This window comes from Notolabrus celidotus, chromosome 22, assembly GCF_009762535.1.
Source record: "Notolabrus celidotus isolate fNotCel1 chromosome 22, fNotCel1.pri, whole genome shotgun sequence".
In the NCBI taxonomy this organism is placed as follows: domain Eukaryota; kingdom Metazoa; phylum Chordata; class Actinopteri; order Labriformes; family Labridae; genus Notolabrus; species Notolabrus celidotus.
Window position 1 is genome coordinate 22,535,186 of NC_048293.1, and position 14,700 is coordinate 22,549,885.

At 42.6% G+C, this 14,700-nt stretch overlaps 1 protein-coding gene across 1 annotated transcript in view; it reads left to right on the forward strand.

Annotated features, from left to right (window-relative positions):
• nrxn3a (neurexin 3a) overlaps positions 1 to 14,700 on the forward strand; it is a 161,743-nt gene that overhangs the window by 21,600 nt on the left and 125,443 nt on the right. The window contains 3 exon segments of the mRNA XM_034675290.1: positions 8,940 to 8,960; positions 9,811 to 9,837; positions 11,933 to 11,944. Coding sequence (XP_034531181.1) covers positions 8,940 to 8,960; positions 9,811 to 9,837; positions 11,933 to 11,944 — 60 coding nt within the window.

A 14,700-nucleotide genomic window follows, 5' to 3' on the forward strand; every position in this document is an offset into this window, starting at 1 on the left:
TTCAACAGTAATGATCCACACACAGCTGCCAACTATTTGACGTCACAAGTCAACCCACGATGGAATTTATTTACAGTAGATGCATGAGGTCAACATGTTTTAATCTATAAGACTTATATATATATATGAACGGATGTCCCTTTAGATCTCTCCAGTCCATTGTCATTTGCTAACAAGGAGGAAGCAGTGAAGTAGGGTTGCAAAGGGGTGGAAAATTTCCATGGGAAGTTAAGCCTGGGAATTTAGGAAATATTCGAAATTGGAAACTTTCCATGGGAATGATGGGAATTTATGAGAATTAACTGGGAATTGAGGGTAATTTAATGGAAATACATTTGTATGAATAGATTTATTTGTGATATTTGTGAGTTAAACATTATTACCATACATCAAATTTGTTAAATATATTAGCACATAATATCATCCAAACTTACTTCACTTTGTGTAGTCCACAGGCTCAAATGTGTGGCTTCAATAGTCTTGTGCTCTGGGCTCACAAGTGTTCTAGAAGTCATGTGTGCATGTGATGGAGGAATGCACAGTGCATGTAGGGGGCGTGGTCTCAGTAGCCCTGCAATGAGCAGTGTGCTATGTGCATGTGATTGAGGAATAGCATAGATATTCAACTGTACTTGCATGAAATCTGGTTGTTTTAGTCATGATTATGCTAAAATATATTTTCCCCAACTATATTTAAAATCCCTATTAAAGAGCCAACCTTCAATTTAATCAATTCCTGGTTTATTCCCATAAATTCCAATAAATTCCCATGGAAAGTTTCAAGAATTTTGCAACCCTACAGTGAAGTGATCATTTACAGGTTCATCCTTTGCTTGAACAACCTGAAACACAGCAGAGTGCAAGTGATGTCAGAGGAAAATGGCCGCCCTGTGAATACGGTCAAACACTGGTGCTCTGCTGTGTTTGCTGCAGAGGTTTTTAACTGCTGGAGCTGGAGGAGTGTCGGCTCCTCACTCTACATGTTGACACCTTTAATCTGAATGTGAAAAAACAACGACATAGGAACATATTTTAGGAAATATAACATCAATATTCACATTAATCTGCAGAGAGCTGCATGTATATTGTTGTTTTCCCCTTTTTGCGCAAAGGTCCATCTCATTAGAGTGAATTAATGTGTCGTGTTACCTCACAGGAATGTCGATGTCAAACATTGGCTCCATGAAGGTTGCTTTGCTGTCACATGACTCTGCTTCTTCCCTCTCTGGTCTGAGGGTTGTTTCTGTTATTCCTCCTGGTATCGGGCTTTCAGGCAGTTTGACTTTGTGGGCTCGCTTTGCTCTCCGAGTGATTGCTATTATCGCTGTGTGTGTGTGTGTGTGCGTGCATGTGTGTGTGTGTGTGTGTCTGAGCCACAAAATCAGAAAGCTAATCTAAGCACGGTTATCCAGTGAGGCGCAGGTTAATGACATCGGTCCTGCAGGCGCTGATAAGGAGGCCTGCAGAGAGAAAGGGGCCTCCTGAGCCCCCTTTCTTCACCCAATCACAAGACGGCAGGTGTTTTATATCACATCCTTTTGTGCTGACAATTTTTGCCAGAGCTGTGTTTCAATCGCTCTGCAGCCGGCTGTACCCAGACCAAAATTGATTCTTATTAAAAGAAAGCCCTCGACTCGTTCTCCCCTTCATGTATTTCCTGCCTGCAGGCCGAATCAAAGCCACTTTCTGAGGCTTTTTATAGAAACGTGGATTTCCTGGGATTTGATGAATCGTGAGCACAGAACGTTCTGTGATAAAGCCTTTTGTCGGGGTAATTGGTGAACATGCAGTCGGCACATGAAATAGAGTCGTGCACCTTTGGGTTTTTCCTTTGCCCTTAAAAAACCATTGTTGTGTACTTCATTATTCACGATCAATACGCGTTCATCAGGCTGGCCCAACCAGCGGCTACACCATAATCTGAATACTTACGAGATGATCGATACCGCTTAGATGAGAAAGTGGCTGAAGTATTCTTCTTGGATTAATCGGAGCAGAGGTGATTTGTTTTAATGTATTTATTCTGTTATTTTCCCCGCGTGTTTGCCTCTCCGCCGCTCCTTATAACCTCGCACAAATATGGAATTTACATCCCATTTGGACCGACACCAAATCCCCCGCACCCAGACAAAAGGCCACAGGATCTGGAATTTAAAGATTAGGTTTTTTATCTCTCTCTGTGTGCCGGTGTTTGAAATAAAGGAGCGAACGGGGTGGGGGCTGGTGTTGGTGCTTATCCTCCTCTCTGTGTCTCGGCTGTTTTGCCTTTGCTCAGCTGATTGACTGGCTGGCATTTAACTGACACAGCGGGCTCCTAGGGTAAAAAAATGTCAGTGCTTCAGTCTGCCTGTCATGGCAGACACTTGAGAACAGCGGCAGAAGACTCGTCGGTGTGTAGAGTGTGTAAGGAAATGTGCGAGCTCAGCCGCTGCTTTGTCACGACATCAGGGGAGTGGAGGAGAAGCTGCAGCAGCTGACAGGCGCTGCATGAGGAGAACATTTTAACTCGCCCGGAGTACCAGACTTCTGTATGCAGGAACTTTCACTCCTCTTGATTTGATGTAATAAAAAAGGTCTGATTATGTTCAACCAAACATCCTGGAGGGATACATGAAGGAAAGGGTTTTCAGTATTTACAAAAACAGGCCTTTTCTTTTTACAAATCTGCACAATGATGTTATTTTAGCAAAGTAATATCCTGTATTTGCAAATAGATCGTTTTTTTCAAGTTCTTACTGCTGAAGAAGCCAGTATCGGTGTAAGTTACCATTTACAGTGAAGCTGAGACAAATGCTCCTCCAAAGAAGCAGGTAATTGACGAGGAGGCTTTATCCTGCATGAATGCAATCTGTATTTTTGAGGTCAAGTCTAAATAAAGATGTCAGTATTTTGGGGAGTTACCAAATGCATGAGATTAATCTTGCAGAAACGTCTGAAATCGTCTGCTAGGTTCAAACTTGCAAACCTGTGTGCGCAGCTGATCGCCCTTTCTCATTCTCCCTGACAAAACACAACCCGGTATTTGTTCCTCAACCTCCAAGAGCAGAATAACGGGCGCCTCCTCTCTCAAATAAAGCCAGAGATTAACGCAGGTCAAAGGGAAACTTTTGACCCTGAGCTGCAGAATTCATCAGGAACCTTTTTCTGAGAACCGTGAATATCCACAGCAGAGTTTACGATGAAAACCAGCAGAAGGAGAGAGAAATAACATCCAGAGTAAATGTTCGGATGGATTAAATACTGTAGGTTTGATGCCTGTCACACTTTGCATGAGCTTTCGTGGTCATGACGCTATTTCTGACACAGTTCCTTCGAGTGCCGGATGCAGTTTTATAACACGCTGCTCTGCCTCTATTTCTGGACTGATTTATTTGAGAGCCGTTTGAATACGTTGTACAAGTATCCTAACTTTACATCCATATGCATCTCTACATACAGCATCCTCCCACTCCCTCATCCTCTCTCACTTCTCTCTATAAAACACACACACCTCCTCCCCCCGGCCTGCAGCTCCTCAGCACCTCAGCGCCGTGAAGCGTGACTCTGTGAGGCAGAGATGTGAGGGCACCGCTGACCCTGGTAGGTTGATAGGCCTCTTTTTTCCCAACCTTGATTTACAGCCTCCACATTGGGATCAGTTCCCAGTGTTGATTTACGTCTGGCTCCCTCTCTCTCTCGCTCTCTCTCGCTGGCTCACTCGCCTGTCTGCGTCCTGTGAGGCGTGAGAGGTGAGTGGAAGCAGGAAACTCAAGCAGCCCTGGGAGAATTTGGCTTGTTGATTGTTGAGGGATAAATAACGTGTTTAATGAGGCTGGCAGAGGTGGAGTAGTGGTTTGCTGGTTTTTTTGAATACATCAGGGAGAGAATATGACACGACAAAATCCGCAAGCATGAACCTTTACCCTCAGACTGAAGCACGACGCTGCAAAGGAAGGCTGCAGGAGTGCGGCTAAGATGATAATCAGGATTGTTTTAATCAGCTTTAGAGAAACTTTAAATAAAAGTACACCTCTACATTCATCTATATACTCTATCTGTGAGTGCAGGCTCACTGCTCCATCAATACCTGATTAAGAGCAGAGCAAACTAGACAGTGAGCTCCTCTTCTCTGTAATTAACCATTAATTGATGAAGTCACAGAGCAGGAGGAGAGGAGCAGGAAAGCTGGAGAAGGATTGATGAAGGAAGAGAAATCCAGAGATCAGACTCAGGATTAACCCGCTTAGTGTGATCAACAGGCCGGGCGTCAATCACTTCACTTTAGATCAAAGTTTACCATAATTTTGTTCCTGAGGGTGTCTACAGGTGACAGAATATATGTTTTAATACATTTAAGAAACATTGCACTTAAAAACATTTGACAAACATTCATTTGTCATGTTTTTTAATTTTGATCCATGTCCCATCTGTTAAAGAAGAGGAGGTGGGCTTTATGAACTATCCTGCAGCCACAAAATAGAAATATTTAGAATCACGCATCGATTGAAAACTCTGAGTCTTATTTAGCCAAGTTTTAGGACGCAGTGATTTATTTTCAAGCACTTCGGCCAGTTTATGAGGAAATAGAAATAAAAGCACTGGACGAAATCAATTAAGCTTTATTTATAAAGCACGTTTCATACAAATCAAATGCAATTCAAAGCTTTATGGTGATTAGAAAACAAAAGAGAAGCCGAAATATAATAATGACAAAACAAACTGCATATTAAAAAACAAGTAGGGAGTAATGCACACCAACAACAATAAAATATGTGTTATTAGAAATAAGTTAAAGCCTCAAAATAACAATAAAAATATAATTAGTTAAATAAAAAAATAAAAAAAGATAAAGTAAATGCACTAAAAATATTAAATATTAAAACAGCATTAAAATCAAAATAAAACATTATGATAATAATATATTTTATTTAAAGGCGCCTTTCAGAACACTCAACAACATAAAAATAAGTCTGATATAATCAATAAGACATGATACAGTGTAAATAATGAATAAGATTAACAGGATAAGATACAGGGTGTTGAAGAGGTGTAATCCCATTGAATATGCCAGTTTAAAAAGATCCGTTTTGAGACAGGATTTGAAACCCTACACAAAAGCCAGACTGCATGGATACGTTTTTAGTTCATGTTTAAAAGTCTCCAGCTCCTCTCAGGCTGTTCCATCATCTGGGCGCGTCGTGTCTGCAAGGCCATGCAGCACCTTAAAAACTAGTCGAAGAAATGCCTCCTCTTCCTCGGTGGTTTCCTACCCGACGTGTCTGAGCATGAGGCTGCTGACGCCCAGCAGACCGTCTACCAGCTGTACGCTGTGAATCCCAACATGAGCAGATGGCTGCGGCCCTCCCTGGCTGTTCCTCCAGCCGCTCGTATGTTCAAACCGTCATGAAACATGGCTGCTGGTGCAATCGGTCAGCGAGGAGGTGACGGCTGTTACGCTGATGATGATGGAGGCTGTAATAATAAATCCATGACTCCATCCTTTCCCCCGGCAGGATGTGTGTGTGTGTGTGTGTGTAGGTTTACCTCCATGTTAATAATGTGCAGAAAACAATCCTGCAGCTATGAAAGAAGGCTGAAATTTTCAAATACCCCATTAATCACGCCGCTCTCCCACTTTATCCAACACATCATGAATCATCCCTTTAAGTAATCCACTTTCAGCTCTAATCCCCCGCTATCCTCACCTCACCTTTCGGGTATTGAATTAAAAGGAAGAGTCATACACTCACCTAGATTATGCATTCACTGATTAACAAATAAGTTTGTCAAAGCGCCGCTGAGTCAACCCGAAGAAAGGTGATCTGGATTTTATGTGACGGAGGGATTTCTCAGGAGAGCTGGAGGATATAGATTTGATGCGTTCGGCGCACAGACAAAGATGTCTCCGCTCCTCTTACTCTGATTGTACCGAGGTAAACGTCGGCGAGCCCGCCATGGGAATTGTACCTGCTCCTGTTTGGTTGGTACCTTATTAAATATGTATGCGTCCCTTTAACCTCCATCTCTCCATCCATGCACACACAAACACACCACAGCCTGGTGACAGAGAGAGAGAGAGAGAGAGAGAGAGTGAGAGAGGCACGACACACGGGGAGTAAATAGTGAAAAGAAGTGGGTCAAGATAGAGAACAAAATAATGAGAGAGCAGGAGGGACGGGAGTGACTGCAGCCGATCGTCAGGAGAGAGAGAGATTGAGCTCTGAATGATGGATTAGTCAGAGAGTCAAAGTGGAGCGGGAGAGAGAGAGCGAGCTGAAAGATGGATTTGTTAATCTCCTCTCTCCCTGTTGTTACTTCTTTTTATCGACTCTCTCCCCTGGGTTGGGAGTTGGGAGTATCTCTTATATCGTTCCACCGTGACAGGCACAGATCAGAGCGAGCGAGCCTGTTCTCGATCCAAGCTCATCATACATGGCAGCCTGGTCAGCGCCGCAATATGTGACAATCGAGACTTTGGTGCCGTTTAAGTCAGCTGGTGTGACATGAAGAGCACAAAGTCTGCTTACAAGGCCTGATCAGACAAACAAACAAACAGGCAATGAACTGCCTCTTAGATCAGACTTCGACCAGATTCCTGTCCAGTCCGTCTCCGATCACCGGACAGCTGGAGTCATGTGAGGTTTTCCCGCGGTAATCACTGAATCAAGGATTCTCCTCCTCCTCTCCTCATCCATGTTGTCTTTCTGGTCCTCTGAAAACCTCTGACCTGTTGACTCCAGGCCTGGCTCCGCTCATCATGACGGTTTGTTGTTGTAGTTAAGTGAAACACGATCTGGTGATAACACAGAGTGTTTTATTCTGAAAATCAACCGGATGTTTTCATTTTGTTTTGGTGCCTGACTTCCTGTCCCGCTCCATCTGCTCTGTTGAGATTGATGCATCGTGCTCCGGCATCCGGCAAAAATAGAAGTCTTGTGTATCTGATCCGGAGGGCTCCAACCTGTGGGATCAGAGATGCAGCTGGAACACAACGGAGTGGATCCAGTGGAAGTTAACACATTGACTAGAATAGAAACCGGTCAGATCCAGAGCGGAGACGGACTGGACAGGAATGCAGTGTGAAAGAGCCTTCTGTCAAAATCCACCAGATGCATGTTTGGTCCATCTCTGCTCCACGATGGCAGCACAAGACTTCTATTTTTGCAGGATGCATGAGCGTGGAGCATCGGTTCTGCAGATCTGGCAAGACAGGAAGTCAGATGCTGAAACATTATTAAAACATCGGGTTCATTTCAGAATAAATCACAGATCGTAATTCACTGCATCTGCGATTGGGGTGGAGCCAGGCCAGGATGTGCGAGATGAAGTTTAGTGAGCCGACAAAGATCCCCAAGCCTTCTCAATCTTAGGGTTTTAATTTGCATAACCACCCGTTCACTATACATTAACCCTTACTCGACTGTTTGGTATGACTTTAAGTGTCCTTAAACTTTAAGTGAGTTAGTTGCTACAGATAAAGCTGCAAACTTAGACCCAAAAGATAATAATTTGAAGCATATTCCTGCAAACTCATTCACTGAACCCTTTAAAGAAGAATACCAGGAACTGTGGGTTCAACAGCTTTGACTCAAACAGTGAGCAGCTGCGTCTTACTTTTAGATTTGCCCCACAAAATGTCCCCACAATGCCGGAACGTCTGAACCACAGCGGTTTGAAACTGAAAGTGGTTCTCACAAGGAGACCAATTCAAGTCCACTGGTGTGAGTGTACACACACATTTAATCTGCTCTAATCTCCTTCTGTCAAGAGTTGCTCTTCTGTCTGTGTTTGAGTCCAGAGTTCAGCGCTGCAGAAATCTCTAAATAATCAACTGGTTCAGAAAAGACACAGAGGAATTAAAGCTTAGCAAGATTATCCCAGCACACAGACACACACACACACACACATACACACACACACGCAGCCGTCCTCTCCCAGATGACCGTTTGACCAGCCCGTTCCCCGTTGGAGCGCAGCTGACACAAGTTGTCCAGTTTAGACTGAATTAATTTTTAATGCATATCTGATTGACTTCCATCTGCTTGTGCTCACATTAACAGTCCAACATCCTCAATTAGTCCCCGAGAAGAACATCTAATGCATCTCAACTCAATTACCTTTAACTCCGATTTACAGCCACTTCAACTCTGAGTGGGGGAACGACACACGACACCATGTGTACGGACGCACTAACGTGTGTCCGTACACATGGTCTTGAATAAAATTGCAAACATTTTCATGCATTTCTTGTGTTTCATGATTGATTGAGTCAAAATACCTCCTGGTGATGGATATCTGGGGGGAAACTCAAAGAAATAACATTGAAGGGAGCAAAAATACCTTTTCAGCGTTTCTACGACAGGATGAGGTTACTCTAAATTCTGCTGTGGATGTTCATGGTTCCCAGAGGAGGCCCTGATTTTCTAATATTCTTCGACCCACCGCCTTATTTCACTTATTGCTGTGCCACTCTTCGGTGACGTAAAGATGAGCAAATGTTTAAAACAAGCTGAACTCTGAACAACATTTCAGCCTCAGAGCTGAGATGCAGAGCTCTAAATGTGAAGGTTCTTCCTCTCAGTTCTTGTCCATAAAGGTTGTCACATTAAAGGATGTTTTTCATTTTGATTTCATTTCGGTTTGTTGTCTTTATGATCCAGCAACATCAGCTGGGTAACATGTTTCTCCTGACAGGTTGTTTGTGCAGGGAGGAGAAGCCCTCTCCTTCACTCTGCATACTTCTCTTCATCTCATGTTTTCTGATGACGGTTCATCTCCTCATCATTTGAACCCTCTGTGTCCTGAAGCACATACACATGGCCGCGCTCTGTGCCGGCCCTCTGTATGACATATGAAGTGTGTAATTATTTGCATGACAGTCAACATGCAAGTATGAGAGTGTGTTCTAACGCTGCTTTTGTTTGCTCTCTGTTTCCTCTCTCTCTCTCCTCCTGTTCCAGAGGTCGTCAGCACTATGCCAGGTGAGTTTCACCAATAATGAAATAGAAATGATCGCAGCTTTTATTTGTGCAGCTGTTCACGGATTAACAAAGGGGATGCAAACAGAGGAAGGGCTTGGTGATTGTGCAACGTGGGGATGCTGGGGCTGGAGTTTGAAAGCAGTGAGTCAGGTCAATTAGAAAACATGCATGATGCATCAAAAGATCATCCGTCAGGTCTCTTCTCTACGGGGGAATTGAACTCAGACTTCCTGATAATTGGCGAAAGAAAAGCACAACTTACGTCATGTGTTCATCCAGCGCTCCAGACTCAAATATTAAGAGTGTGCTGATTCTTAAACTGGATGCTGCTAATCCACAACAGAAGACGGGTAAAGAGCACCAACAGTGCAAAACCAAACAGACAACATGATGAAAAGACGGCATTTGTTTTTGTGACATATGATTATTTAGAAGATGTTAAAGTCTCATCATTGTCCCGCACATATCCTGAGATTATATCAGATTAGCTCAGCATGGAGCTTTAACAACATGTAGCTAAGGTGAAATGTTAGGATTCATGCATCCATTAGATCCTAGATCCATCATGGGTACATTAAGAGAACTTTATTTTAATTTGTGATGAATGAAGACAGCAGAACCATGAAGCGTGTTGGGGTTTAGCAGGGATTAAAGCAGACTATCACTTCCACTAACATGCTGGTGTTTCTTCTAAAGAAGCCTCCTGCTGAGCCGCGGGAAGCTTTGTGTGTCAGTGTGTTCTGATGTCATGATTTCCTCCTGGAAAAAACATGTTTCATCACAATACCTCCGAGTATTGAAACTAAGAGTCCTCTGTCCTCTCTCTCTCTTCCCTCTCTGCCCTCTGAAGGTCTTGCACACATGATGGCAGAACAAGGTACGCTGCTCTCCTCCTCTTCTCTTCATCTCTCCGTGTTGTTTGCGATTGTTGAGCTGCATGTTTTGGTGTTGAGGTGGGATACACTGTGTTTACTTTAATGGCTTATTGTATAATGCAATGCAGTTAATGACTCTTCTGTTAGAACATGGAAAGGTCAGAAGAAGAAGAACTTTAAACATCTTTAAAACAAACCAATAGAAATCAAAGCAAAGGGGAATAAAATCTGAAAAACAGAATTTTAAATATATCGAGACATTTTTAGAATACAAGCCTAAAAGCTACAGTGTGGTGTTGTATAAATAAAAACAGGAATTCAAATGTATATTTTAAATGATTCAATAAAAGGCAGCGGCACTACCCTGCAAGGACAAAACACATCTAATAAACATCTAAACAAAATCAATAAAATCAAATCTGCTAAATACCAGAAATTTAAAATAAAAATAAAAATTATGCTAAAATGATGGTAATAATGGTAGTAATGGTAATAATGCAGGATAGGGCTAAAAATAAATTAGTCCAAGTTAAAATCCAGTGTAAGGGGCGCTGGTGGCCTAGCGGTCTAAGCGCCCCACAGACAGAGGCTACAGTCCTCGTTGCAGGGGTCGCCGGTTCGATTCCCGGCCAGTTGACCATTTCCTGCATGTCTTCCCCCACTCTCTACTCCCCATACTTCCTGTCTCTCTTCAGCTGTCGTGTCAAATAAAGGCAAAAAGCCCCAAAAATATAACTTTAAAAAAATAAAAAAAACAGTTTAAAAAGGTAAGAAGTCTTTAGTATATTTTTTAAAAACACCCAGAATGTGTCAGAGACTACGTGAATTCTGCAAAATGGACCAAAAAATAAATAAAAAATAGGAACTTACTGTAGAGAATTACTATAGGGTAAGGCTAAATATAAATATCTTGCTTTTAAAAGCAAAATATTCATATTTAGCAAAAACTATCTCAGTTTAAAAAAGTTGACATGATTAAAGCTGATGAGTAGATTATGCATGAAAATTGATCAGTTATTGTTTTAAATGTTTTAAACGGTGTAAGCGTCAAAGCCTCTCTACGTTCATGTGTTCCTTGCACTGAAATAAACAGAAATGCATCCACTAGAGGGCGCCACACAGAGTCAAAAATTATGCTAAAAAAGGAAAATGAAGAAGAATCAAAAGTTTATGTCAACAACAAATAAAGCGACTGTTAAGAAAGAAGCTAAATCTGAGGCCATGTTGCATTGAAGCGGTCTGTGAGGTTAAGTATTTCACGACATGTAAACAAAGAATTAGATTTTTTTTCCAAATGACGTGTTTTGTGTTTTATATAGTGGCTATATAATGGCTTCACTACGCGGCACTGCCCACAAGACTATCAGTGCTACTGCAACACTTGGGCGGTATCTGTAAGCTTGCAGAAAACGTGCCGAAATACAGAGGAAATGAACGCAGAGTATGGACTTAAGCTCCGCCCATATATGTTAGCGTATCTAACAACGAGCATAAATGAGCCTTAAAGAGTCAGAACTGTTCAAATCATTCTTAAAGTGAATTTAATAAATATTTAAAGTGCACAAAAGTATCATGTGACAATGAAAACATGTATGTGATTGTTACAGTATGATGACCAGGCTCTTGTTTTAAAATATGAACACTACAGAGTCAGATAAATGTTTAAAATTATACGTTATAATCCTTTAATCTCTGCTCAGAGTACTTTAGAGCGAAATACTAACTGCATTTATTAAGTTTAAAGAATAAACTCCACCAATATTATCATTATATTACCTCAAAGGTCACTTTATCCATGTTGAACCTCATTCTCTTCACATATATCTGCATGATCAGGTCCTTACCTTTGTGTGTACCTGTGTGTGTGTGTTGTGTGTGTGTTTGTGTGCTGCACGTGTTTCAGTGTGTTTGAATGTACAATAGCATCACACCTGCTCCTGTACAATGATGTTTTCTTATATGTATTCAAATATACATTGAAATGTTTTTGAGTTTGAACTCACTTCTCTTCTTTTCCTTCTTTCTCCTCCTTCTCTCCCTCCGTCTCTCTGGACTCTCTCGACTGTGGATCCTCTCTTCTGTCTTCACCTCCTCTAGCTAAAAGCAAAGGTACAGCTTTTTCGAAATCTTTCCTTTTCCGCCGGTATGAAAAGCGCCGCTTGCTCTGTGAGTGTTTGAGAGCTCTAATGTGTTTGCTTGTCTGTGTTCAGTGTCTCTTTTGTAATGCTTTCTCACTGAGGGTGCTTGGATTAAGCGAGTAATTAAGCCAACCTTAATTGAAGGAGAAAGAAAAAAGAGAGTGTCTGGCTTTGTGTTTCCTTGCTATGTGTGTGTGTGTGTGAATTGTCAGGACGTTGTATGCAGACACACTATGAGACAGTTTTGTGATGCAAAGTGAACAACAGTCAGTGTGGATCAGTTTTCAAAAGAAGCAGCCTCTCCTTCTCCCTCCGTAAACCAGCGTTTCTTACTCATCGCTGACGTCTGCATAAGCTCAGTTCAAATGATGCATTAATATTTCCTTCTTACTGCTGCATGCAGGAGGATTTACAGGACACAGGCATTGTCTTCAACTATAATCCACCTACTAAAGGAATATCTGCACATGAATATTCAGTTGTTCTGATTTATGTCACTGAAAATGTGCGAGGCTGCTGCTTGTTGCTGAGTTCATGTTTGTGTGTGAACCTGAAATGGACCTAAAGGGAGCCATGAGTCATGCAGTGACTTTGCTCTGACGTGCAGGTGGGACTTTGTGTTGTTTCATGTGAGGAATTTTGAATGCTCAATGCTGAACAGGTTTTAAAGAAAGAATCAGAGACTTCAGATTGAGTCAGACTCCAGTTAGAAATATTAGGACATGTGACAGACACACTGACGACTCTCTTTGACTTTAAACTCGTAGGCAGAGCTGACAAGACTTGAATTAAATACACATTAACATGGAAACACTTGGGCTGTGCTTAGTGTCACCTTTTTTGGAGTTCTCCCTGGCTGATATAAGAAACAAAAACGATAATGTTCACGTCACTTTTTTAAAACTTGAAGGTAGAGCTGACGGCACCAGAATAAAGCAGAGAAACTAAATACCTGCATGCTTTTTAATCACAGGTTGTCAAATAAGAAAGCTCTGTCACTGAACCTTTAACTTGATTTTGTTACTTTGAGAACCAGGTGTGTTGGGTAAAGTAAAGGTGTCGGATAAGGTGGTTAAAGAGGTCAGTGGATCTGAATGAGGGGAAGTAAGGGTAGATAAGGACCTAAACATAGTTTGGACATAACTGTTCATCTGTCTCTGTCTCTCTCCTCTCATGAAAAATGGGAGAGTGAGGGGAAGCAGGGTGGACAGCCTAACCCGGCAGGAATGAGCTCTACCCCAAACAAACCCCGTCCTGGTTCTGCCTTCAAACATCTCTCCACAGACTCCCCTCTCAGATTTCTCTCTCCTCTCTTCTCTTCTCTCATTAAATGAAGGCAGGAAGGGCAGGCAGAGCTTTCAGCTGAGACATAGAGACAGTTGAGTTCTCTCTTTTGTCTTCTTTCATCTCTAATGAAAATGGGAGAGTAAAGGAAGGTAGAGCGTACATCCTAACCGAGTGAGGGAGGTAGAGTGTACAGCCTGACCTAGTGAGGAAGGTGGAGCATACATTGTAGCCCAATGAGGGAGGTAGAGTATACAGATGAACCAAGCGAGGAAGGTAGAGCGTACAGCCTAACCAAGCTAGGGAGGTAGAGCATGCAGCGTAGCACATTGAGGATGGTAGAGCTTACAGCCTAACTAAGTGAGGGAGGTAGAGAGTGAATCCTAACCAAGTAAGGGAGGTGGAGCGTACAGCTTAACCAACTGAGGAAGGTAGAGCAACATCCTAGCCAATTGAGGAAGGTAGAGCAACAGTCTAACCTAGAGAGGGATGTAGAGCAACAGTCTAGCCTAGAGAGGGAGGTAGGGCAACAGTCTAACCTAGAGAGGGAGGTAGGGCAACATCCTAACCTAGAGAGGGAGGTAGGGCAAGATCCTACCCCATTGAGGGATGTAGAGCAACAGTCTAACCTAGAGAGGGAGGTAGAGCAACATCCTACCCCATTGAGGAATGTAGAGCAACAGTCTAACCTAGAGAGGGAGGTAGAGCAACATCCTACCCCATTGAGGGATGTAGAGCGTACAGTCTAACCTAGAGAGGGAGGTAGAGCAACATCCTAGCCCATTGAGGGAGGTAGAGCAACAGTCTAACCTAGAGAGGAAGGTAGGGCAACATTCTACCCCATTGAGGGATGTAGAGCGTACAGTCTAACCTAGAGAGGGAGGTAGAGCAACATCTTAGCCCATTGAGGAAGGTAGAGCAACATCTTAGCCCATTGAGGGAGGTAGAGCGTACAGCCTGACTTATTGAGGAAGGTAGAGTGAACAGTCTAACCTAGTGAAGGAGGTAGAGATTGAATCCTAACCAAGTAAGGGAGGTAGGCAAACAGCCTAACCAAGTGAGGGAGGTAGAGCGTACAGCCTAAAACACTCTATCTATGTTGTTTTTGACCTTTGACACCCAGCCACTGTGCTGCTCCTTCCCTTTCTCTAAATGAATAAATGAATGTGGATCTCAGGGGAACAGAAACTTAGTGGCTGCTTTTAAATTTAGGTAAGAAGAACAGTAAGAGTATCGAGCAGACGTTCATCTTCATTTTGAACCTAAACACATCCCTCAACATAACAAGTGACCGCCGTGTGTTTGGCCTCCAGACAGGTCGATGATGGAGCTGGGTTTGGTGCAGCAGAGAAAAGTTGCAGGACCTTTCGTCATATTTTTTGGCTTTAAAGCATGCCCCCCAAAATCACATATCCCAAACCTAATGGTCTCCTGTGGATATTC